General features: G+C 31.7%; 2 protein-coding genes across 5 annotated transcripts; one reads left to right on the top strand and one right to left on the bottom strand.

Annotated features, from left to right (window-relative positions):
* Positions 1 to 4,364: 4,364 nt before the first annotated feature.
* On the bottom strand, positions 4,365 to 17,755 carry ascc1 (activating signal cointegrator 1 complex subunit 1). 4 transcript variants are annotated; one of them, XM_051124651.1, is made up of 10 exons: positions 17,681 to 17,755; positions 16,355 to 16,482; positions 16,156 to 16,252; positions 14,148 to 14,245; positions 13,480 to 13,658; positions 11,837 to 11,970; positions 11,628 to 11,747; positions 9,830 to 9,954; positions 8,164 to 8,237; positions 4,365 to 5,140 (listed from the first exon to the last, which is right to left on the bottom strand). In XM_051124651.1, exons 1-10 carry the CDS (start codon positions 17,710 to 17,712, stop codon positions 5,024 to 5,026), a joined length of 1,104 nt encoding a protein of 367 aa, XP_050980608.1. In that variant the 5' UTR covers positions 17,713 to 17,755; the 3' UTR covers positions 4,365 to 5,023. The 4 variants fall into 4 exon arrangements, with proteins under 4 accessions (XP_050980608.1, XP_050980610.1, XP_050980609.1 ...); XM_051124653.1 differs by having other exon boundaries at positions 16,355 to 16,479; XM_051124652.1 differs by having other exon boundaries at positions 4,366 to 5,140; positions 16,156 to 16,255; positions 16,355 to 16,479.
* Positions 17,756 to 18,076: 321 nt separating this feature from the next.
* anapc16 (anaphase promoting complex subunit 16) lies at positions 18,077 to 22,753 on the top strand. Its single transcript, XM_051124654.1, has 4 exons — positions 18,077 to 18,186; positions 19,841 to 19,989; positions 20,388 to 20,462; positions 22,362 to 22,753. The coding sequence occupies exons 2-4, from the start codon at positions 19,848 to 19,850 to the stop codon at positions 22,469 to 22,471; spliced, it is 327 nt and encodes a 108-aa protein (XP_050980611.1). The 5' UTR covers positions 18,077 to 18,186; positions 19,841 to 19,847; the 3' UTR covers positions 22,472 to 22,753.
* The last annotated feature ends 2,346 nt before the right edge of the window (positions 22,754 to 25,099 follow it).

Here is a 25,099-nt window from a genome sequence, read left to right as displayed (position 1 = left end):
ATTGCATGCGACTATAAAGCGCTTGCACTTCATCAAAGAGGCTGAAGATAATAAATGAGAAGCACTCGTGTACCGAGGTTTGCAGAAGCGCTGTGAAAGAGATGTGGAGGTTGTAGGTGGGCAGAAGAAGCCCACGGCCTTAACTCAACGCTCATTTATTGAGTGGGAAGATGTGAAATCAGGTTGGAGTTCACTGCCTCTCTATATGAAATAAAAGCGTCTGCTGGCAGCATCATTCAGCTGAAAGAGAAACATCATTTAGCTGATACGGCTCACTGCGAACCTGGAGGAGATGATGAAAATCACTGACACCGCTTCGCTCCTGATGAAGAGAAACTCAGCGGCGCATTACATTCAACTTTAATACAACAACCAGAGCTGAGAGGGTGACCTCAATGGGAGAAGAAATCCTGCCTGACGGGCCGCAAAATCCTGGTCATCTCATATCCAAAATGATACATATTTGATTATATGATGAGCTTGACGGTACTGACGAACTGGATTACTAATTCTGCCTGTTCTACAACTCAACGGCACAACGCAAGAACGCTGCTGTCGCCGTTAACGTGATCTGAGAGTCAAAATCTATTGGTAAATTGTTGGCAGGATGCTAAAAAAGCCATTAGAGGCCTGAGCCGTGCAAATGAGGAATCTTTGAGGATTTGACAGCGGAGGTTTGCTGTGGGCAGCAGTGACTCATGAGTTACTCACCCGTGTTCAGTCACCGGCTGGTCTTTATCTGACCGCTGCTGCATGCTGGACCTTCAGCGCTCGCAACGCCATCCATCTACAACACACTCAAGAGAGCACACAGTTAATGACTACAAGCAGAAAGAGAATCACTGGACAGCAGTCAGATGACACTTGTGTTCTTTCCAGCAACACACCAGTTATTTTATAAATAGTAAGTTCAGTATGTGTGCAGCAGTAGCTTCTGTCTTCACACAACAGGTTTAATTCAGTGGCATATCAGAAAGAAATATTAATTGTTTGCATCTAATCTAAGTTTTTTGTGTTTAAAAATGTATCAACTTTTGGCAGTCTGATTAAATTAAAGTAGTGCATACGCGACATCCCGGTTCATCGGTACCCGCTCTGAAATCCTGATCTGAATCAAATGATTCTCAATCCGCGCTCCAAAGCTTGATCTGAATCAAAGGATTTGATCAATTTTAGATCGTGTAAACCTTAAGTTATGTGCATTTGTATAATGAATATACATTTTTTATGCCAAACTTGTATAGAAATTGCTAAGTATCTGAATCCAATGATTCGCGATTCGCGCTGCTAAGATTCGATCTGAATCAAATGATTCGCAATCCGCACTCGTAGTTCGGATCTGAATCAAATGATTCGCGCTGCTAAGTTTCGATCTGAATCAAATGATTCGCGATCCGCACTCGTAGTTCTTATCTGAATCCAATGATTCGCGATTCGCGCTGCTAAGATTCGATCTGAATCAAATGATTCGCGATTAGCTCTGCTAAGATTCGATCTGAATCAAATGATTCGCGATTCGGGCTGCTAAGTTTCGATTCTGAATCAAATGATTCGCGATCCGCACTTCTAGTTCGATCTGAATCAAATGATTCGCGATCCGCACTCGTAGTTTGATCTGAATCCAATGACCCGCGATTCGCGCTGCTAAATTCGGATCTGAATCAAATGATTCGCGATCCGCGCTCCTAAGTTTCGATCTGAATCAAATGATTCACGGTTCGCGCTGCTAAATTCGGATCTGAATCAAATGATCCGCGATCCGCGCTGCTAAGTTTCGATCTGAATCAAAAGATTCGAAAATCCGAAGATCCGATGTAATTCAAATGATTCGCGATCAGCGAAGTTCCCGTCTGAATAATGACTGACGAACAATCATTTCAGACCAGGACCAGGAGTAAAAAAAATAAATAAATACAAATAAAATTGAGTAAAATAATAATAATAATAATAATAATAATAATAAACATTTTAAACATTTTATTTTTTTTATAATAAAGAATTGACAATAAAAAAGTATTTATTTTACGCATATTCATTTTTTTTATTTAATATATATTTCATGATATATAAAAAACATTACATTATTGTTAATATATATATAAAATATTTTAAAATATTTTAAATCCTTATCCTTAAAATCATAAAACAGTTTAAAAATAAGAAAAAAAAAATAAAAAGCTAAAATTTCTAAACATTTTTCATTCATCAGCAGGTCAAAATTTTCATTGGTTAAAAAAGAGAAGCACCATGATGTTTTCTTAATATCACAAAAAAAAATGTCAGATGATGAGAGGAATCATTCCTATTTTGGGCACAAACCTGGATTTAAAATCTTAAAAGGTAAACAAACTGCAGACAATTGAGAGTAAAACTAACAACTAGATTGTTTCCTCAGTCCGGTGTCGGTTCCAGTAATGCAGTCGTGTGTTTATTAAAGTCATGATCTCATTTGCTCTGAAAGCATTAATGCATTCGGTCCATTTATATCGAGCCTCTAATTAGATCCTGGCAAACAAGCATTTTTAGCGGAACTCTTCCAAATATGTGAAGTATCAGAGCGCGTTTGAAGCGGCGGACTTATGTCTGCTTTCATTAACATGAATCTCAGCTCTTCTGAGGAGAGAGGAGAATCTGAGCTCAAATCTCATTAACTTACAAATGAGCGACTGCAGGCGGATGAGAACGAGACTCTCGGCCTCTGATGATGATGATGATGATGAAGATATCGTGCTGGCTTTTAACACACACACACACACACACACTCAGAGTGCCAAATCTGAAACATGCTTCCAATGCATGCATTCTAGTAAATTGATGCTGTAATAAATCACATTTATTAGTCTGAAGTGTGCAATCAGACAAAATTCAAACTATGCACGGATGCAATCTGAAAGAATCATTTTTCTTTTAAATGAAACAGCACAGATATTCACCTGAAGAGTGACACACTGTCTTTTTGGACTGATTTTGTCTCTATAGTCCATATTAGTGCCTTATTTGAACATTATAGCGCCCCCTGCTGGACACTGACTGACAGCGACACAAACGAAACTCATTAAACGGTGGTTCTCAAACCAGGGGCTTCACTCAAAATGAGTTAAAATATGACAAAACAACCATTAAAATAAGCCAAAATAACTACAAATAAAATATACTTCATACTGTAAGTATAGATATTTATATTCTTATTTTAACTCTTCCCATTAAAAAGAACCAGGGCTCCCACATTCTTTAAAAAACGTGGATATATGAGGAAGCCTCGTTTTGAACATTTTAAGATCTAGCAAAGTCATGCAAACTAATAAAATCTTTCATTCTAAAAAAATAATTAATTAATTAATACACAGCCCTGAAATATTTTATTGGACAGAATTTGAGTAAAAATATTTATATTTATAAAAATATATGTAAATATATTTATATTTATAAAAAAAATATATTTATAAAAATATTTATATTTTAATTTTAATTCCTCCCCCAAAAAGAACCAGGACTCCCACATTCTTTAAAAACCCGGACGTATGAGGAAGCCTCGTTTTAACATTTTTAAATCTGGAAAAGTCATGCAAACAAATAAAATCTTTAATTAAAAAAAAAAATTAAAGAATACACAGCTCTGAAATATTTTATTGGATAGAAACTGAGAGTAAAAATATTTTAAATAATATTATTAAAATATTTAAATAATATTAAAATATTATAATTTCTATAAATACAAAAACATAAAATGTTTATATATATTGTAAAACGCTATGGGCATTTGTATAATAAATATACATATTTAATACCAAGTTTTAAAATATTTTATTGGGTAAACAAAAATTAAATTGTATATATATATTTAAATAACTATAGTTAAAATGAATGAATACACAGCTCTGAAATATTTTATTGGCTATAAACTGTTAAAATATTATAATTTCTACAAATATAAAAACATCATAAATATATAAATATATGTATATATATATATATATATATATATATATATATATATATATATATATATATATATATATATATATATATATATATATATATATATATATATATATGTATATATATATATATATATATATATATATATATATATATATATATATATATATACATATGTGTGTGTGTGTGTGTGTATATGTGTATATATAATATATATATATATATATATATATATATATATATAAAATATTTTTAATATATATAGTAAAACGCTATAAGCATTTGTATAATGTATATATTTTTTTATGCCAAGTTGTAAAATATTTTGTTGGATAGAAATTGTAAGTAAATATAAAATTTTATTTTAAATTACATTAAATTATATATATATAGAGAGAGAGAGAGAGAGAGAGAGAGAGAGAGAGAGAGAGAGAGAGAGAAAGAATTCATAGGGAAAAAAAAAGGCAAAAAAAAAAGCGAAAAAAATAACACCTTTAAAAGGGCTAAATTTAGAGAAACTCACCAAAGTTGCTTGACTATCTTTCTCCAGTGTTTTACTCTATATAATGAAAGCAGTGAGTGACCAACAGCACCCAAAAAGAAAAAAAGCACCAAAAAGATTCTTTAAAAGAGCATTTTATCACACTTACCTGTGATAAAACTCACTGTAGTGCACAGACTCTCATAGCAGCTGCTTTCATTGAGATCTTTAACCAACAGCATCACATATGATGCAAAACCTACAAATGAAATCACATTACTCTGAACGCTGTGACATTATAGAGCTCATTTAAAGACGACAAACTACAGTTTATAACGTGCATCAGTGACATACAGCACAAATGCATCAGTAAAAGTGTGTGACTTTCCTGTATGTTTGCACTTTCCTAAAAAAGACTAAATACACTTTGCAATTAAAACTAAAAGGCCTAGAAATATTGTAGACATGATCCTGCATTCAAGGGAATATGCAAACTGTTTCATTAAGATGCTTTTTATATTATTTATGTTAATATTTACAGTACACTACAGAGACATTGAATGCATTTATGAGCAAAGTCCAGGGCAGTGTTTCAATGTCCCGTCATGAGAACGTGACGCATCCCGCTGAGGAATAATATCCTGTGCCGTCAGTGGAGAATCTCTGGGAGATCTGCACCGAATTCAGCTCGAACGCGCCGAAATAATAGTCGCCGAACATCTGTGGAGAAACAGAGAGTCTCGGTTTAGCCTCACGGCTTCACGCTTCATTTACGAGCTGATTATTATTCGGGGTGAAATTCATAAATATTTGCATGACAGATTCAGCTGTTACTATGGAAACCAGCTGAAGTGACACTTCAGAGCAATTTGATGATATAAACAGCAAACTCGCATGTGCACGGTGTGTTTTCGCTCACATGCTTGAAAATGAGAAAGCAGATGTTACAGAAATAGAACTACCACTGGAGTTGATTCCCAGAATGATTTTGACCATATAAAGGAACAGAACAGTTCTGAGAAAGCAGGCGTAGCCACTTCTGGACAGGACAAGCTGCTCTGCTCTAAAAAACAGATTGCGTGTGTTTGTGTGTGTGTGTGTGAGAAAGTGTCAGGTGTTTACAAAACAACTTGCAGTTCCGCTGCCTGCCATCAGGGGGCGACAGAAACAAACATAAGAAACCTCACCTCTTGTGTTTTTATTTACATGACAGAACACTGTGTACCATTTTTGTATTATAGTAACAGCATGGAGTACGACTGAAGTGCTATCAATTTAGTTTATATTACACAATATACACCACAACAGGAAAACAATCATTTAATACTGCAGTATTGTAAGGACACAATGACTTTACCATGGTAATGCCAAAGATTCTGCGAAAGCAGATGTGTTCACTGCAATTACTGCTCTATTCTTACACAATAACAAACTCTAAAGGGGGAAACTGTTGCAAAATACTCACGTATCTGTCTGTCTGATTCATGCTAGCAATATGATGATCATGTTAACAACATGCTCGTAACATGCTAAACATGCTAGAATCATGCTGGAAACTTGCCAATTATGCTAAAATCACGCTAGCAACACACTAATCATGTTAGAATAATGTTAGCAACATGCTAATCATGCTAGCAACATGCTAGCATCTTGCTAATTATGCTAGAAACATGTTAATCATGCTAAAATAATGCTAACAACAAGCTAATAATGTGCTAATCATGCTAGAATCATGCTAGCAACATGCTAGTAGCTTGCTAATCATGTTAGAAACATGTTAACATGCTAGTAACTTGTTAACCATGTTAGACTCATGCTAACAACATGCTAATCATGCTAGTAACTTGCTGATCATGGTAGTAACATGGTAGGGACATGCCAAATAATGCTAGCAACATGCTAATTCATGCTAATCATTTTAGAAACATGTTAATGATTTGCTAATTATGCTAGAAACATGCTAATCATGCTAAAATAATGCTAACAACAAGCTAATAACATGCTAATCATGCTAGAATCATGCTTGCAACATGGTAGTAGCTTGCTAATCATGCTTAACATGCACATGCTAAAAATCATCATGTTAGCAACATGCTGATGCTCAATCATTTTAAAAACGTAACATGTTATGCTAAAACATGCTAATCATGCTAAAATAATCATAACAACAAGCAACATGTTAATTCATGTTAAATCATGCTAGCTACATGCTAATCATGCTAGTAACTTGCTGATCATGGTAGTAACATGCTAAGAACATGCTAAATCCTGCTAGCAACATGTTAATTCATGCTAATCATTTTAGAAACATGTTAATAATTTGCTAATTATGCTAAAAACATGTTAATCATGCTAAAATAATGCTAACGACAAGCTAATAACGTGCTAATCATGCTAGAATCATGCTAGCAACATGCTAGTAGCTTGCTAATCATGTTAAAAACATGCTAATCATGCTAGTAACTTGCTAATCATGGTAGTAACATGCTAGGAACATGCTAAATCATGCTAGCAACATGCTAATTCATGCTAATCATTTTAGAAACATGCTAGTAACTTGTTAATTATGCTAGAAACATGTTAATTATGCTAGAAGCACGCTAACAATATGCTAGTAGCCTGCTAATCATGCTAGCAACATGCTAATCATGCTAGTAACTTGCTGATCATGGTAGTAACATGTTAGGAAAATGCTAAATCATGCTAGCAACATGTTAATTCATGCTAATCATTTTAAAAAACATGTTAATAATTTGCTAATTATGCTAAAAACATGTTAATCATGCTAAAATAATGCTAACAACAAGCTAATAACATGCTAATCAATCATGCTAAAATAATGCTAACAACAAGCTAATAACATGCTAATTATGCTAGAATCATGCTGATCATGGTAGTAACATGTTAAGAACATGATAAATCATGCTAGCAACATGCTAATTCATGTTAAATCATGCTAGCTACATGCTAATCATGCTAAAATCATGCTGATCATGGTAGTAACATGCTAGGAACATGCTAATTCATGCTAAATCCTGCTAGCAGCATGGTTAAACCATCCTGAATCATGGTAGCAACATTCCGATTAATGTTAGAAACACAGGTGTGCTCCCACTCTGTCCCAAACTTCAATTTCAGTAATTAAATTCAAACTTTCAGCTTTTCAAAGTTATTTCAAACTTTCAGACAAGGCTTTCTCAAGCCAACTTCAAAGTTCGTCTACGAACGTTACTCATCTAGTTTATATCTATTATATCTAGTTTCCTCTCACGTCACAGTCATGTATGACGTCTGGATTGATACGATTTCATATTGTATGTGAACTATAAGTGGATGTATTAATACCCACTTTGACCACCGTTCAAAAGTTTGGGGGTTAGTGAGATTTTTACAATGTTTTTTAATCTTTTCTGCGCACCAAGGCATTTATTTAATTAAAATATAGTAAAAATGTGATATTATTACAATTTAAAATATCTGTTTTGTTTGTGAATATTTGTTAAAATGTCATTTAATCCTGTGATCATTACTCCAGTCTTCAGTGTCACATGTCTTCAGTCTATATGCTGATTTGCTGCTCTAGAAACATTTCTGCTTATTATCAGTGTTGAAAACAGTGTTGCACAACATTTTTGTGGTCATACATTTTATTTTTCAGGATTCTTTGATGAACAGGAAGTTCAAAACATCAGCTTTTATTTGAAACAGACATCTTTTATAGCACTTTTGGTCTCATTTCTCACCTGTAAGATGTTTTTGGCATTAAAAGCCTCTCGGTCTTTAGCATTCGGCCTTCCTGAAGCTCCTTTATCCTCCGCTGAGAGAAACACAGATCAGGTTAGAGGCTGTATTTGTGTGTAATGAGATGTGATCATCATATTGTGTCGATAAGCGGGCCGTGGTGTTCAGTGCGCTGAATAACATTACTCAGCTACTAAATTGAAAACAGCACAGCTGATGTCAACACGAACGTGGCTAGAACAGCGGTCAGAGCTGTTGACCGACGGCCACGAACACAAACACGGCCAAACTCTGGCCTCCTGCCACAGAGCAGCTGAATGAGAGCTTTGTGATGGAGATGAAGACCATGAAAAACATTCTGACAAACAAACTCCTGATAAACACACCGCGGGTCTGTTTATCTCATTCCTGACAGTCCGTAACAAAAGTTTAAGGTTTAAACAAGTTATATAATTTACAAATTACAAAAAGGACTAAAAGTGAAATACAGTTAAAGCCAAATAGACGCATTTTTATTATTTTATTTTAACCAAAAATAACTAGTTATTTAATTTTAATTAAATAAAATAAATGTAGAACAAAAATGAGAAATGTTGCATTTGCAACTGACTGAAATAAGTTTAGTTTCTCATGAGCTATTTCTATTTTATTTTATATTTAAGCTATTCTATGCAATATTTATATTTTATTTCAGATTTAATTAACAAGACTTTAATAGTTTTTATTTCACTAATTTGCTAATGTGCTTTTGTCATTTTTATTTTTTATTTGGCTTTAATTTGATTTCAGTTTTAGTTCTAGTAATTTTTGTACACTTATACTTATTTTTATTTCAATTAGTTCCCAAGGCAAAATTTAAAGCGATTGTTTACATTTTATTTTATTTCAGATTTAATTAACATCAATTATCTTTTCTAATTTTGTGCCTTTTTCTTTTTAATTATTTCTATTTAGTTTTCATTTATTTCAGTTTTAGCAATTTTTGCACTTCAGTTTATTTAATTTCAGTTAGCTGCCAAGGCAAAATTTAAAATTAATGTTACATTTACATTTTTCCATCTAATATTTACATTTTATTTTTTTTATTAATTAACAAAAATAAAAAAAAAAAAACAAATAAAAATTTTAAAAAATTAACAAAAAAAGTCTAATTTTGTGCTCTTAAATATTTCTATTTAGTTTTAATTATATTTTGGTTTTAGAATTTTTTTGCATTTCAACTTATTTAATTTCAGTTAGTTGCCAAGGCACAATTTTTAATTATTGTTTACATTTACATTTTTCCATCCAATATTTACATTTTATTTTATTTTATTTTTTCAGATTTAATTAACAAAAATGATCTCTAATTTTCTGCTTTTTTCTTTTTAATTATTTCTATTTAGTTTTAATTTATTTCAGTTTTAGCAATTTTTGCAATTCAACTTATTTAATTTCAGTGAGTTGCCAAGCCAGCATTTCTAATTAATTTCCTGATAAACACACTGCTAATCTGTTTACATCATTCCTTGCAGTCCGTCTGGCTAGTCTGGCATCTGTGTGATTGAATCTGCTTGATTCCATAAATGTGATCAAGATCAAAATGTTATGAAAGACATGGCAGGATTAAAGGAGGGCTTATCTGAACTGATCTGGGATCAGTGATGCCGATTATGTTGGCCGTCTCACCTGACGGATCTTTCCGGAACAGCGTGTTCATGACGGTGCCATGAATCTTTACCCGCTCCCGTTCTCGTTCCATCAGACCGGCTGCTGCGAAACACTCCACAAGCTTGTCCGCGATCTGCTGGAGCCTAAACACACACACACACACACACACACACACACACACAGTAATGAGCTCATCTCATAGAATTGCATTGTTCAGGTTAATGGATATGGATATCTCCTAAACCAACAGTCACAGAAAACTGTGCAAAACACTAAAGTTAGACAAACATTAAGGGTTATTACAGTTAACCGAAACTAAAAATATTTGTTACTTAAAATAAAACAAACTTCAACTGAAAATAAGTTTAGCTTGAAGTAATAAAAAGAAAAAAAATCCTAAAACTGAAATTGAAAATTAAATAAAAGCCTAATAAAAATGACAAAAGCATGTAACAAAATTATTAGCACTTAAACTAAAATTAAAACTAATAAAAATTATTTTCATTTATTAAAATACATCTGAAATCAAATCAAATATAAATATGAGATGAAAAACTTAAACGTACAACAAAAAATAGAAAGTTAAATTAGTTAAATAGTTATATTTATATACTCTAAATAGTTTATATTATATATAAAATTAAATTTTTTTTACATCTATGTTACATTTTATTTCATTTAATGAAATTATTTGTTATAAATGTATATATTAAAACTACTTAAAAATATACAACTGTTTAAAAAAAAATAATTAAAATTATGTTGACATATACATTATATATATATATATAGTTAATTTAATTTATGTTCACATTTTTATCTAGGTTACATTTTATTTATTTCATTTAATAACATTTTTTATAGGTTTATAAAAAACATACAACTATTTTTAGTATATATATATATATATATATATATATATATATATATATATATATATATATATATATATATATATATATATATATATATATATATATATATATATATATACACATACATATATAAAAATCTACATAAATTTTATACATTTTTTGTTGTACGTTTTTATATATAAACCTATACAAAATGTTATTACATTAAATTAATTCTTAATTAAATTTATTTTCACATTTTTTAAGTTACTTTTTTTTATTTAATGAAATGTATTAAAATTAAAACTATTTTAATACATTTGTTCATAAAATTTATGATTCACATTAAAATACATATAAATAAAATTGTTCATTACATTTGTTCACATTTTTCATCTAAGTTACATTTTATTAATTTTATTTAATTCATGAAAAGTATTTTAGTCATTTTGTTTTGTGCTTTTGTCATTTTTATTATTTTTATATTTCTAGTCAGCTTTCATTTTATTTTAAGTAAATTTTGCACTTTTTTTCAGTTAGTCGCCAAGGCAAATAAAAAATTTTGTTTTACATTTAAGTTGAAGTACTAAAATAACTAACACTAAAACTAAAGCTAAACAGAAGCACTTAAAAACAAAAAAAAAAAAGTAATAAAAATGACAAAGCACATAAAATGACTAAAAATAAAATTCAAACTTAAAATATAAAAGCTAAATCAAAATATTCATAAATACTATAATAGTAAGATAACAGTACAATCATAAATTGATATTCTTTTTCTCATTATACTACATTAATATGTCAGATCTTGTTACACACATAAAAGTATCATAACAGCGCACTATAATCCAGTTCTTCTATAGTTGTATTATGTTTGGAATGACAAGAGAGTGAATAAATGATGACCATTTTCATTTTCGGGTTAACTATGAGACTGCATCAGGTAATGAATTGTGTCTTACTTGTCAGATTTATCCTGAACAGCAACTTTGGCATAAAGAACGTCCACCATCGACGGGTCATCATTCATATATTCAATTCCTCTGACCTCTACAGGAAGTGGCTTTGCTTCAGTTATATCTCTGCAGAGACAAATCAACATGATCTGAACACAAATCATTGCATTTACTCTGCTGACTATCACTGATGCTTTATGGGCCGCAGTAATGACCTGATAACATCCTGACACTGCTGCAGGAGCTCGTTTGCACGCGTCACTTCCTGTTCGTTCAGCAGGGCCAGAGTGCCGATGGTCAGGTGTAGTTTGGCTGGGTTCTGAAAAATACTCTCATCCACGCCTGCGTCCTGAACAGCACACATTACAAACAATTCAAAGACATCATCCACAGTCACATAAATATAAATCACTCACAATAAGACCAAGAACAATTTTTATAATATAATATAATATAATATAATATAATATAATTTTATTTAATTACATTACATTACTGTGTTTATCAGGTATTGGTATTATATTAATAGTATTAATATTAGTATTATATTAATATTATAATGTAAAATACGATATAATAAAATAAATTAAGCTATTTAACAAGTTTAAAACAAATTTAAAAACTTAAAAAGAAAAAGTGAATTTTGTGAATTTTAATATAATATAATATATAATATATAATATAATATTATTTTATTTTATTTAATGACATTACATTAGAGTATTTAACAGTATTTATTCATTATTAACCTTAAAATATGAAACATAATATAAATTAAGCCTTTTAAGTAGTAAAAATAAAAATAAAGAAAAGTAAATTTTGTGAATTTTATAATATAATATAATATATTTTATTTAATGACATTACATTCAAGTATTTAACAGTATTTAATAATTATTAACCCTAAAATATAAAACATAATATAAATTAAGATATTACATTGCTAACAAAAAATTAAGGAAAAAGTGAATTTTGTGAATTTTAATATAATATAATGTAATTAAATAAAAGTATATTATATTACATGACAATATTTAACAGTATTTAGTAATTATTAGCATTATAATATAATACATAATATAATAAAATAATAAAATCTATTAAAAATATTTTAAAAAAAAAAGATTAAAAAGAAAGTGAATTTTGTGAATTTTAATATAACATATTATTATTATTATTATTATTATTAATAATAAATAATAATAATAGTTAATGCAATTACATTACAGTATTTACCAGCATTTAATAATTATTAACCTTATAATATAATAAATAATATAATCAAACAAATTAAGCTATTAAAAAAATTAAAAAGTGATTTTTGTGAATTTTAATATAATATACTATAATATAATAATTTTATTGAAGGTCATCACATTACAGTATTTAACGGTATTAAATAATTATTAACCTTACAATATAATACATAATCAAATAAAATAAATTAAGCTATTACAAAGTTTTTAAAAGAATTTAAAAAGAAAAAGTGAAAACTATTATAATATAATATAATATAATATAAACATTTTTATAATAATTATATTATATTATATTATATTATATTTATGGGTTAACTACTGGCAACAATAAGACCAGTTTTAAATTTTATTTTATAAATCTTACAATACAATGAACCTAATATTATATTAGTCCCATAAGACATTAACTTTTTTCTTTTCCTTTTTTTTGTTATTATTAACTTATTAATTATTATTATTTTAATGTGATACAAAATGTATGTTTTTTTACTAAAAATATAATGTAATAAACCTTATATTATATTAACATAATATTTTATAAATTCTTGCATTAACCATTAATAAAGTAAGTGTGGTGGACTCTGATTGTGTGTTCTCACCTGTCCACAGCGCTCCAGAACCTGCTCTCGAAAGCGCACGAAGCCCTGTTGCACCTGAGCATGATTTAGTGCAAACGACAGGAAGTGCGTGAACGGCTGCTTCCTCCGAAAGCTGTCGATCAAAACCTCAATGCGGGTTACAGCTGAGGCGACGGCAGCCCTGTGCACACCTGTGATCACTGAGCATCACACACACACACACACACAGAGACGTGCACTGCCATAAAACCACAGCACAACCACAGGAAGAACATACAGTACTCACCGCTGCACACAAGAACACTCTGCCACCAGAACATCCTGCTGCTAGAACATTCTGACCCCTGAAGCACCTTTATTTTTATGCAGGAACATTTATATTTGCACAAGGCATCACGTACATTCATTTAACACTAAACCGAAACTTCTGCCTGTGAGTGTGTTCAGATGCTCGAGCAACAAACAAGATGACTTATTTCTCAAGATGATGTGGGTTTGAGCATTTAAAACTCACAAACACCATTCTAGGTTTCACTGGTGTCTATACAAGAGCTAAGCTGTTCAGTTCAATAGAGTTCATGGATTTAGCAGATGCTTTAATGCATTCTCAGAGTTTGAGATATGATTTATATTGGCACAAATGCTCTGGGATGAATGACTTTGATAGTTCAGGGCTGAGGGTTTCTTACCGATCTGCCCTTCCACGCCTTGTTTTGGGATGCTGATCGAAGTTTTAGTCTCCGATTCCAGTCGTTTGCGAGTCTCTCCCTTTTTACCGATAATATACCTGAGAAAACATAAGAACACAGCTGAGGTCAGATCTGAAAATGACCAAGAAGCATCCAAAAAACATTTATGCATTTTATACAAATTAAAAATACAAAGATGGAATACAAAGGATGACACTGTTTGACAACTGATCAATATAAAGTGAGGTAAAATCATGCATGATTTTTATGCAAGACCTCTACAAACAAACAAACAAACAATGTATATATTTATTATAATATATTATATTTAATTATATTATATTATATTATATTATTAATTTTACTTTTTTTTTTTTTAAATGTATTAGTAGTATTATAGTAAATATATTAATTTTTTTGCTGATAAATTGTGTGTCAAATATTTCTGAAATCCTCAAAACCTACAATTTAACAACATTTAAATTTACAAGCTGACATTTCATATTTCTGTCTGGAACCAATCCATCATACAATGAAAAAAATGATTTAAAACGGACTTTTTTTAAATATTTGTGAATGTAATATGAGTTTTTATGCATGAATATGAACATGAAACAGAATGTGCCAAAACATTTCTTGAAGGAATTGAATGCATTTTGCGATGCAGTCAGAATTGCAAGTTTAAATGTAAATATTTATGTAATATACATGTAACATTCTAAAAAAAAGTGTGTTTCTGTGAAGTAAAAACGTGAAAGTTAGACAAAAAACCCAATTACGAGAAATAAAGCAGAATTGCATGTTAGAGACTAACATTTCTGGGAAACAAAACTAAAATGTTAATAAAACTCTGCGAAAGTCAGAATTGCAAGATAAAAACTGTGGGATATAAACTTAGAATTGCAAGAAAAAGTCAGAATTGTTTGTTACAAACTCAAAATTCTGAGTAAGTGAAGGGATGTTAACTCAAAATTGCATGATATGAACTGAACTTGGAAAAATATAAACAGAATTGTGCATTAAAAATTTGCAACTGTGAGTAAAAAAGTTAAGCAAAATTGTGGGATATAAATTCAGAATTGCTAGAAATAAATTTAGAATTGTGCAACTTGCAATTGCAAGGAAACAATTTTGATTTGTGAGATCTTAACTAAAATTGTGGGACATAATTTATTTAATTTAATAATTTATACACTCACAATTCTGAGAAAGTCAGAACTGTGAGATGTGAACTCAAAATAGTTTGACTTAACATTGTGAACTGTGAGAAATAAAGTCAGAAATGTGCAAAATAAACTTGCAATTCAGACGAAAAAAAGTCTGATTAGCAAGACGTTAACTCAAAAATGATGGAATAAAAACTGAGTTGTTAACTCAAAATTGCATGATATGAACTGAATTGTAAAAAAATAAAAACAGAATTGTGCATTAAAACAACTGTGGGTAAAAAAAACAAAAAAAAAAAAAAGTCAAATCTGCAATAGTGTAATGCAAAATTGTGGGATATAAATTCACAATTGACAAAAAAAAAAAAACTGAACTGTATGTTATAAACTCTGAATTATAAATTATAAACTAAAAAAAAAACCTCAATTGTGAGATCTTAACTCAAAAATTGTGGGATATGAACTCAGAATTGCGAGAAATAAATTAAGAATTTAATGCTATAAATTCACAATTCTGAGAAAGTCAGAACTCTTGAGATGTGAACTCAAAATAGTTTGATATAAAATCAGAATCGTGAGAAATAAAGTCAGAATTGCGCATGACAAACTCTGAGCAAACTTGCAAGAGTTTAATGCAAAATTGTGGGATATAAATTCAGAATTGTGAGAAATAAAGTCAGAACTGCAAAATGTCAAAACTCAAAATCATGAAACATAAACTTCAATTGAGAATTGTGTTATAAACATGCAATTCCAAAAAATGCAATTCTGACTTGCAAGAAGAAAAATTGCAAGAAATAAAGTTTCGATAAGCCTGAGAGTGATCTAGAACACATACTAACTTATAAAGGACACTGGGCACGTCTATGGCACAGCGGAAGCCTTTGTCCGTCTGCTCGATGTTGTATGCGTCACACGGCTCGTCCAGACACTGCTCAGCTGCTGTGGAACAACACAATCACATTATATGACGTCAAACTAAAGACACGTATAAATACACAGCAGTGGAATTGACTGATACTCAATTTAAAATGAACAAACCTGCTGCAGAATATGGATAATCATCCTCCTCTTCTTCATAACTTTCCTCCTGAACTTGATTTTTTCTGTAAATTCTTCCGTTGATGTTAACGAGAACCGGACGTAAGACCTCCATCATGTATAAACTACTGGAAGAGGAAGAGAAAGGAGTCGTCACAGTTCATTTACACGCTTAGAGTGGAGTTTAATGTGGCATAAATAAGCGTAAAAGCACTGGAGCATAATATTGTTGGTTAAAATATTGCAGAATTCACATTAAAGTCAGTAAAGAGAAAGTTACATTAACTGGTTAATTTTTAAAAATGAATTGACTTAATGGATGTTGACACAAGGAAAATTGTCAATGAAACACTGGCTTTAAAGCAAAAAAAAAAAAAAAAAAAAAAAAATAAATAAATAAAAATAAAAATGACTGTTTGACATCTGACTCATGCCTATATTAGTGAGGAAAAATCATGCATTACATATATAAATCTTTGGTAAAATAATAATAATAATAATAATAATAATAATAATAATAATAATAATAATAATATATATATATATATATATATATATATATATATATATAGACATATAATAAAATAATACAAATATTAATATTAATAATAATATAATATAATATAATATAATATAATATAATATAATATAATATATATATATATATAATAATTTATATTTATTATTATTATTATTATTATTATTAATATTTGTATTATTTTATTTTAGATTTTACCAAAGATTTATATGTAATGCATGATTTTACCTCACTAATATAGGCATGAGTCAGATGTCAAACAGTCATTTTTATTTTTATTTATTTATTTATTTATTTATTTAATTTTTGTAAAAAAAAAAAAAAAAAAAAAAAAAAAAGTAAAAAACATAATAATAATAATAATAAAAATAATAATTCATTCGTTTGCGGCTACATTTTAATAAATATTACTGAAATCCACTAAAACCTACAATTTAACAAGAGATTTAAATACATTTAAAATTAATTGAACAAGAACATCAGATTACAGAAACAATTTTGATTTTTATTTAGACTAATCAGTAAAAACAATAGAGTCTGTTCATGAAATCTTCAAGAAAATACAGCAATTTACTTTAAAGGTGTTTACATGTCTTATAAACAAAAATATTTATCATATTTTGTCATATTTGTGTGCATGTGTTTCTGCAGACGCTGAATGAACTTTGCTACAACACGAATAAACCACAAAACGAAAGTCAAACAACTCAGAACCAAAGAACAACAACACAGAACATATTCTCGCTAGAATACACGAACATTAAATATGAAATAATTAATCTTTCTACCTCTGAGATGTTGTTTGTTTGCATGGAACCATAGACGGAAGACGAAAGTCACTTCGCGCTCACTTCCGCTTTCAGCGTCACGCTTAAAAGTCCTCTACTGAGAGAATTTTTTTAATTGTATTTCTTAACATATTATAATGAAATATATTTCATATATAATATTTAAATACATAACAAGCATCTAAATTGTAAAAAAGTGAATTTCATTGCACGTTTAACTTTTCATTGTCAAGATACGTCTCGATTAGCGTATTTAGTACACGTTTTTCATTCAGATTTGAATATTTTAACATTACACTAATAATAATGTCCAATGTCCAATAACATAATAAATTAAACAATCAAATAAAAATAAATAAATAGATCTCACATCACGTTCGCCTCATTACGCCGAGACTTTAGGTGGCGCACCGACGTCCGTTCAGCGTCAAACTGACGTAAACAAACGCACTGAAGAAACAGCAGCGGCGGTTTTGGGTGACGCAGGTTTACAACAAATATTACAAGTATTAAACACATATTTAACTTTATTTTGATTCATTCTCATATATGTTGATATTGAAAAGGTTATTAAGTGTAAAATGTTGTTAATGGCTCACGATGTGTAATGTGTCGCTACTACGAGTGTCGCTAAATTGTCAATAGCATTTGTTTGTTGTGTTTTTGATTTAAGTTGAATGTGTAAGTAAGAGTGAATGTAATGAAACGTTTTATTCTGTGTCTCTTTGATTGTTCTCTGTGTATAGTGTTTTTCTATAGGCTGTTTTATCATTCAAAGACCTAAAGTGTCGTGTTTACATTTTTACCAGTGCAAAACTGTATTTTTAACTAGATTTGTTTGAGAACAAACTTTAAGTTGTCTTGAGAAAGCCTAGCCTGAAAGTTTGAAGCAGTAAAAGTACTGAAGCAGCTAGCATGATTTAACACATTGCTTACATGATTTAACATGGTGTTAACATGTTTTAGCATTATTTGCGTGTTGCTTGTATTTTTATAGGCTGATTACAATGTTGTTAGCATGATTTGCAAGTTACTAGAATGTTGTTAGCATGATTAACAAGTTATTAACATGTTTCTAGCTTGATTAGCATGTTGATAGCATGTTTTAACATGGCTAACATGTTACTAGCTTGTTGTTAACATGTTTCTAGCATGATTAGCAAGTTACTAGCATGTTATTAGCATGTTTCTAACATTAGTATGCTGCTACCATGATTAGCAAGTTACTAGCATGTTGCTAGCATGATTAGCATGTTACTAGCATGTTTCCAGAATGATTAGCATGTAACTAGCACGTTGCTAGCATGATTAGCATGTTACTAGCATGTAGCTAGCATGATTAGCACGTTGCTAGCATGATTACCAAGTTACTAACAAGTTGTTAGCATGATTAACATATTAATAACATGTTACCATGTTTCTAACATGATTAGCATATTGCTAGCATTTTTCTATCATGAATAGCATGTTACTAGCATGATTAGCAAGTTACTAGCATGTAGCTAGCATGATTAGCATGTTGCTAGCATGATTTAGATAGATTAGAAATATTAGAAATATTCGAGTGGAAGCTTAAATGAGTGTAAATGGATTAGAAATAGTACATAGAAGGGAAGCTTGATTGAGCCTCAAGGAATTCTGGGAAGTGTTGAAGAGTGTTGCTCATTTGAACATTCCGTCAATGTAAGTCTATGGGATTTTTGGTGGTTTTGATAGTCTGGTTTACGAAAACCGTAAGCCGGATCAGTCTGAAAAGATACAGCACACCGAGTCAGACCAGTCTGAAGGTCTGGACCGAGTTTGGTGGTTCTAGCCTGAAAGCTCTAGGAGGAGACAAATTTGGCTCAGAAGAAGAATAATGATAATCTTAAATAGTAGATCAGTAAGTTGCTTTCTCAAGACAACTTAAATACGTATTTATAACTTTTTTTCTCTAGTTAGTAGCTGTTTAGTCAACAGAACAAAACATGTGTTTAAGAAAAGCAGGTTTTGCCCAAACAGTGGGTTAGTTTGAATTGTTATAGGTGATCAATCTTGTCAGTCAGTCTTGTATAAACGTAAATAGTGTTGTTTATTTCACAAACTCCTTCTGTGCATCAACTGGACTGTATTCACTGGCATGTTATCATGTTCATAACATAGTTTTTGTGTGATTTGCAGATTGTGAATGGCAGCATCTTCATCCTCCTCCTCGGCCGGAGGAGTCAGTGGAAGTTCGGTGACGGGATCCGGTTTCAGCGCTTCAGAGCTCATCCCGCCCAGAAAAGTACTATACACCTACCCGAAAGGAGCCGGAGAGATGATGGAGGGTGTGTGCACCATTACCCTCTTTGTTCAGCACCGCTGAATGCATTTTTGTCCCTCCGAAGCTCAAAAATGGCACGTCTCCTTGCCACATAAACCTGTTATATAAACTGTTATGGAAAGATTTTCCCATTTTAGGTCCTTCACTGCTGCCTCTTTGTGTTTTTGAAATCCTTTCTGGGTCATTTGCCCACCGGCCCCATGCAGGACGGGGCAGTTACGAGGGGTAATTCCCGTCTGGAAAATGAGCTGTTAGTTAATGAGCTCAGCAGAGGCCGAAAACAAAAGGAGCAGTTGCTCAGAACAGCATGAGTCTGTGACCTGCAGCCTGTTTGTGTGTGTTTGCATGTTTGTTACCCACAATGCTGATCTACCTCATGCATGCATTTGCCTTTTTCCACAGATGGATCTGATAGATTTTTATGTGAGTCTGTGTTCAGCTATCAAGTTGCATCCACACTGAAGCAGGTTAAACATGGTAAATTACAAAACACTCTCTTAAATTTACAAAAATGAAAATGTGCTCCCTTGCTCACCAATGAATGTGAATGGGTGCCGTCAGAATGAGAGTCCAAACAGCTGATAAAAACATTACAATAATCCACAAGTAATCCACACCACTCCAGTCCATCAGTTCACATCTTGAGAAGACAAAAGCTGAAACAAATCCATCATTAAGACATTTTTAATTAAAATACATTGAGTCCATAATCCATGGTCTGGTCTGAATCAGGAGAGAAATCTGCACAGATCAAGTACCATTTACAAGTTTTTGGCTGGATTTTGATGTGAGACAACAGAAGATTATGATTATTATGAATTATGGACTCATAGTTTAGTTAAAAATGTCTTGATGAATTTGTTTCAGCTTTGGTCTTCTCAAGATGTTAACTGATGGACTGGAGTGGTGTGGATTATTGTGATGTTTTTATCAGCTGTTTGGACTCTCATTCTGACGGCACCCATTCACATCCATTGGTGGGCAAGTGATAGAATGATACATTTCTTTTGCTATTAAATATCATCTTTTCAGATCATTAGTGATACAAGATTAAGATGAGTTTGTTTGTTCATTAGATTTGTAGAAATGTGTCATTTCATCACTGTCTCACCAATGGATATGAATGGGTGCCGTCAGAATGAGAGTCCAAACAGCCGATAAAAACATCGCAATAATCCACAAATAATCCACACCACTCCAGTCCATCAGTTCACATCTTGAGAAGACAAAAGCTGAAACAAATCCATCAAGACGTTTGTAACTAAAATACATTGAGTCCATAATCCGTAACACTTCCTCCAGTGAAAAAGTGGTTTGGTTTGAATCAGGAGAGAAATCTGCAAAGATCAAGCTCCGTTTACAAGCCAAATCAGTCCAAAACAGCTCTAATATGAGATAATAAGACAACAGGAGATGGACTTTTTCACTGAAAAAAGATTATTATGAATTATGGCCTCGTATTTGAGTTAAAAACATCTTAATGATGGATTTGTTTCAGCTTTTGTCTTCTCAAGATGTGAACTGGTGGACTGGAGTGGTGTGGATTATTATGATGTTTTTATCAGCTGTTTGGACTCTCATTCTGACGGCACCCATTCACATCCATTGGTGGGCAAGTGATAGAATGACGCATTTCTTTTGCTATTAAATATCATCTTTTCAGATTATTGGTGATACAAGATTAAGATGAGTTTGTTTGTTCATTAGATTTGTAGAAATGTGTCATTTCATCACTGTCTCACCGATGGATATGAATGGGTGCCGTCAGAATGAGAGTCCAAACAGCCAATAAAAACATCACAATAATCCACAAGTAATCCACACCACTCCAGTCCATCAGTTAACATCTTGAGAAGACAAAAGCTGAAACAAATCCATCATTAAGACGTTTGTAACTAAAATACGAGTCCATAATCCATAATAAGGCTTCCTCCAGTGAAAAAGTGGTTTGGTCTGAGTCAGGAGAGAAATCTGCAAAAATCAAGCACAGTTTACAAGCCAAATCAGTCCAAAACAGCTCTACTATGAGATAACAAGACAACAGGAGATGGACTTTTTCACTGAAAAAAGATTATTATGAATTATGGCCTCAGATTTTAGTTAAAAACATCTTAATGATGGATTTGTTTCAGCTTTTGTCTTCTCAAGATGTGAACTGGTGGACTGGAGTGGTGTGGATTATTATGATGTTTTTATCAGCTGTTTGGACTCTCATTCTGACGGCACCCATTCACATCCATTGGTGAGCAAGTGATGGAATGACACATTTCTACAAATCTGATGAAAAAACAAACTCCTCAACATCTGGGTGAACTGTTCCTTTAAAGAGTTCAAACAAGAATTTAAGTTTCACTGATGGATTGTCTCTGATCTCAGATCAACAGGTGTCACGGATGGAGCGTCTGGCAGGACTGGTGGAGCAGTTGGAGGCGGACGAGTGGAAATATAAACCCATCGAGCAGCTCCTGGGATTCACAACCTCATGACTGCATTCATACATCACTTCCAGAAGAGACGGATCTGTTTCTCTGCTTGTAAACATATTCATAAGCCTTTTGTTTCCCATCTTCAATGAGCTGAAATGAATGTTACATGTACTGTAGGTGTGTGTTGTTTTGCACTGGTTTGATCATGTGTGTGTAAATATGCATTGTGTTTTTTTGGATACAGCCTTAGGAATACTTTAAAATAAACCCATGTTTTCACAGTGTTGATTTTTACATGTATGAACTATGAATACATGTTCAATAAAAGCCTTTTAAGCACAATTCATAATGTTGAATGAATGGTCTTAGTGTGCATTGAGGTCAATAAGTTCAAAAGTTTACATACACCTTGCAGAATCTGCAAAATGTTTTAGCAAATAAGCATTTTAGCAAAATAAGGCAGATCCTAGAAAATGCATGTTATGTTTTATTTAGTTGTGACCTGAATTAGATATTTCACATAAAAGACTATCACATATTATCAAGAGAAAATGCTTAAATCCTAATACTGTGTGATTACCTGAATGATCCACAGCTGTGTTTTTTTGTTTAATAATAGTTGTTCGTGAGTCCCTTGTTTGTCCTGCTGTTCTTCAGAAAAATCCTTCAGGTCCCACAATTTCTTTTTGAGTATTTGAATCCTTTCCAACAACTGTATGATATTGAGATTCATATTTTTACACTGATGTACTCATATACAACTATTGCAGAAGTTTTAAATGCTCACCGATGCTTCAGGAGGAAAAAACATACATTAAAAGCCGGGGGGTGAAAACTTTTGAAAACGTTCTTATTTTGCCTAAATATCATGTTTTTTAATTTAGTACTGTCCTTCAGAGGCTACAGAAGATACTTACATGTTTCCCAGAAGACAACATAAGTTACATTTACCCTGATCTTCAAATTCCAAAAGTTTTCACCCCCCGGCTCTTAATGCACCCTTTTTCTTTCTGGAGCATCAGTGATTGTTTGAACCTTCTGTAATAGTTGAATATGAGTCCCTCAGGGTTCAAATACACAAAAATGCTGAAAAACCAAAGACTTTGTAAGACCTGAAGGATTTTTCTGAAGAACAGCAGCAGTTTAACTGTTCAGAACAAACAAGGGACTCATGAACAACTACCACTAAACAAAAACACAGCTGTGGATCATTCATGTAACAACACAGTGTTAAGAATCAAGCATATGTAAACTTTTAAACGGGGCCATTTTTATAAATTCAACAATTATTTTCTCTTTGTAAACATCTTTTATGTGAAACATCTTATTCAGGTCAGTACTAAATAAACAACAACATGCATTTGTATGATCCCTCTTATTCTGCAGATTCTGCAAGGTGTTTGCAAACTTTTGACCTAAACTGTATTTAAATAGCATATAAAATTCCCATGCATTTGAAATAAAATAAACCAATGACCTTAATGTGATGCATATTTATCAGCTATACATAATAAAATAGGTCAGATTTCCGCATTCAAAAAAAAAAAAAAAAAAAAAAAGAAAACTCATGGTATAGTTTATTAATAACTATCATAACTTGAAATTGCTTGAAAAATGCATTAAGTTAAAAAGTATAAACATGGTTAAATTTATGACTAGCTGTGAAACAAGCATTATTCAGTGAGTTCAAATGTTTGAGACTGAATAAATTGGATTGATTGATTATAAATATATAAACCTTTTTTTAATCTTATGTTTTATTCATGTATGACTGACAAATATGCATTGCATTAAGTTTTTATGTTAAAACTGTAATTAAATAGGTGAAAATACGCAATTCAAATACATAAATCTTACATTATTTATTTATTTTGATGAATGCATGAATACATCTGGTCTTTTTAAGGATGTTTCAACAGTTTCAAAGCAAGAAAAACCCTTAAAAACTAAAAACAAATATAAAAAACAGCTTGCTTTGCTTCTGAAACACCTTTCCTATTCAGCTAATGTCTGTTTTTCTTAATTATTCCTCTGACCACCCGTCAGGTTAAAATCTCCCAGAAAGTTCAAACCATGTGTTTGTTCATGCATTTTGTTATTCAAAGCGTGAGGCATTTGCAAAGAGCAAAAGTGTGTCATTTTTACTTGTACAAAAAATGTTTTCAGTGACTTGAGTCACTGTGTGTTCTCATTAGTTTTTTCTCTAGTTATTCATTAGTCATGTATAAGAGAAGATCTGCTTCACTAAAACAAAGGCTGAGGGTTTGTTTCAGAGACAGACGTGGGAGTCGTGTGGCACACGGTCCTGCAGGAACAGAGTGGGGGAGGACGAACCGACCGGCGGATGGACGAACGAACGGCAGCTGTGTGGAGATAAAAAATAAGAGCCTCAGTCTTTGTCCTTGAGCTGAAGCTCCTACACAAAAACAAGCACAAAGCTCTCCCATTACCACCTAAAATGAGCTTTACAGCTTGTATGTGGAATTATAAGAACACAAGTTAAAGTTCATGTTAAAACTTGAGTGGGAAAGAGAAAGCAATGCAATGTGAGCCTTGTGTAAACACTGCTTTGAGTTCCTTCAGATGCTCGATGAGCCACTGAACATCAGTAGATGTTTATCAGCCTTTATCAAAGCAGGCAGCAGAGATGTTTCTGAATGAAAGTACTGAACGTTCTGTTCTAGCTGA

Source organism: Labeo rohita, chromosome 12, assembly GCF_022985175.1.
Source record: "Labeo rohita strain BAU-BD-2019 chromosome 12, IGBB_LRoh.1.0, whole genome shotgun sequence".
NCBI classification, from domain to species: domain Eukaryota; kingdom Metazoa; phylum Chordata; class Actinopteri; order Cypriniformes; family Cyprinidae; genus Labeo; species Labeo rohita.
The sequence above is the reverse complement of the archived record's forward strand: the minus strand, read 5'-3'. Positions and strand labels throughout refer to the sequence as shown.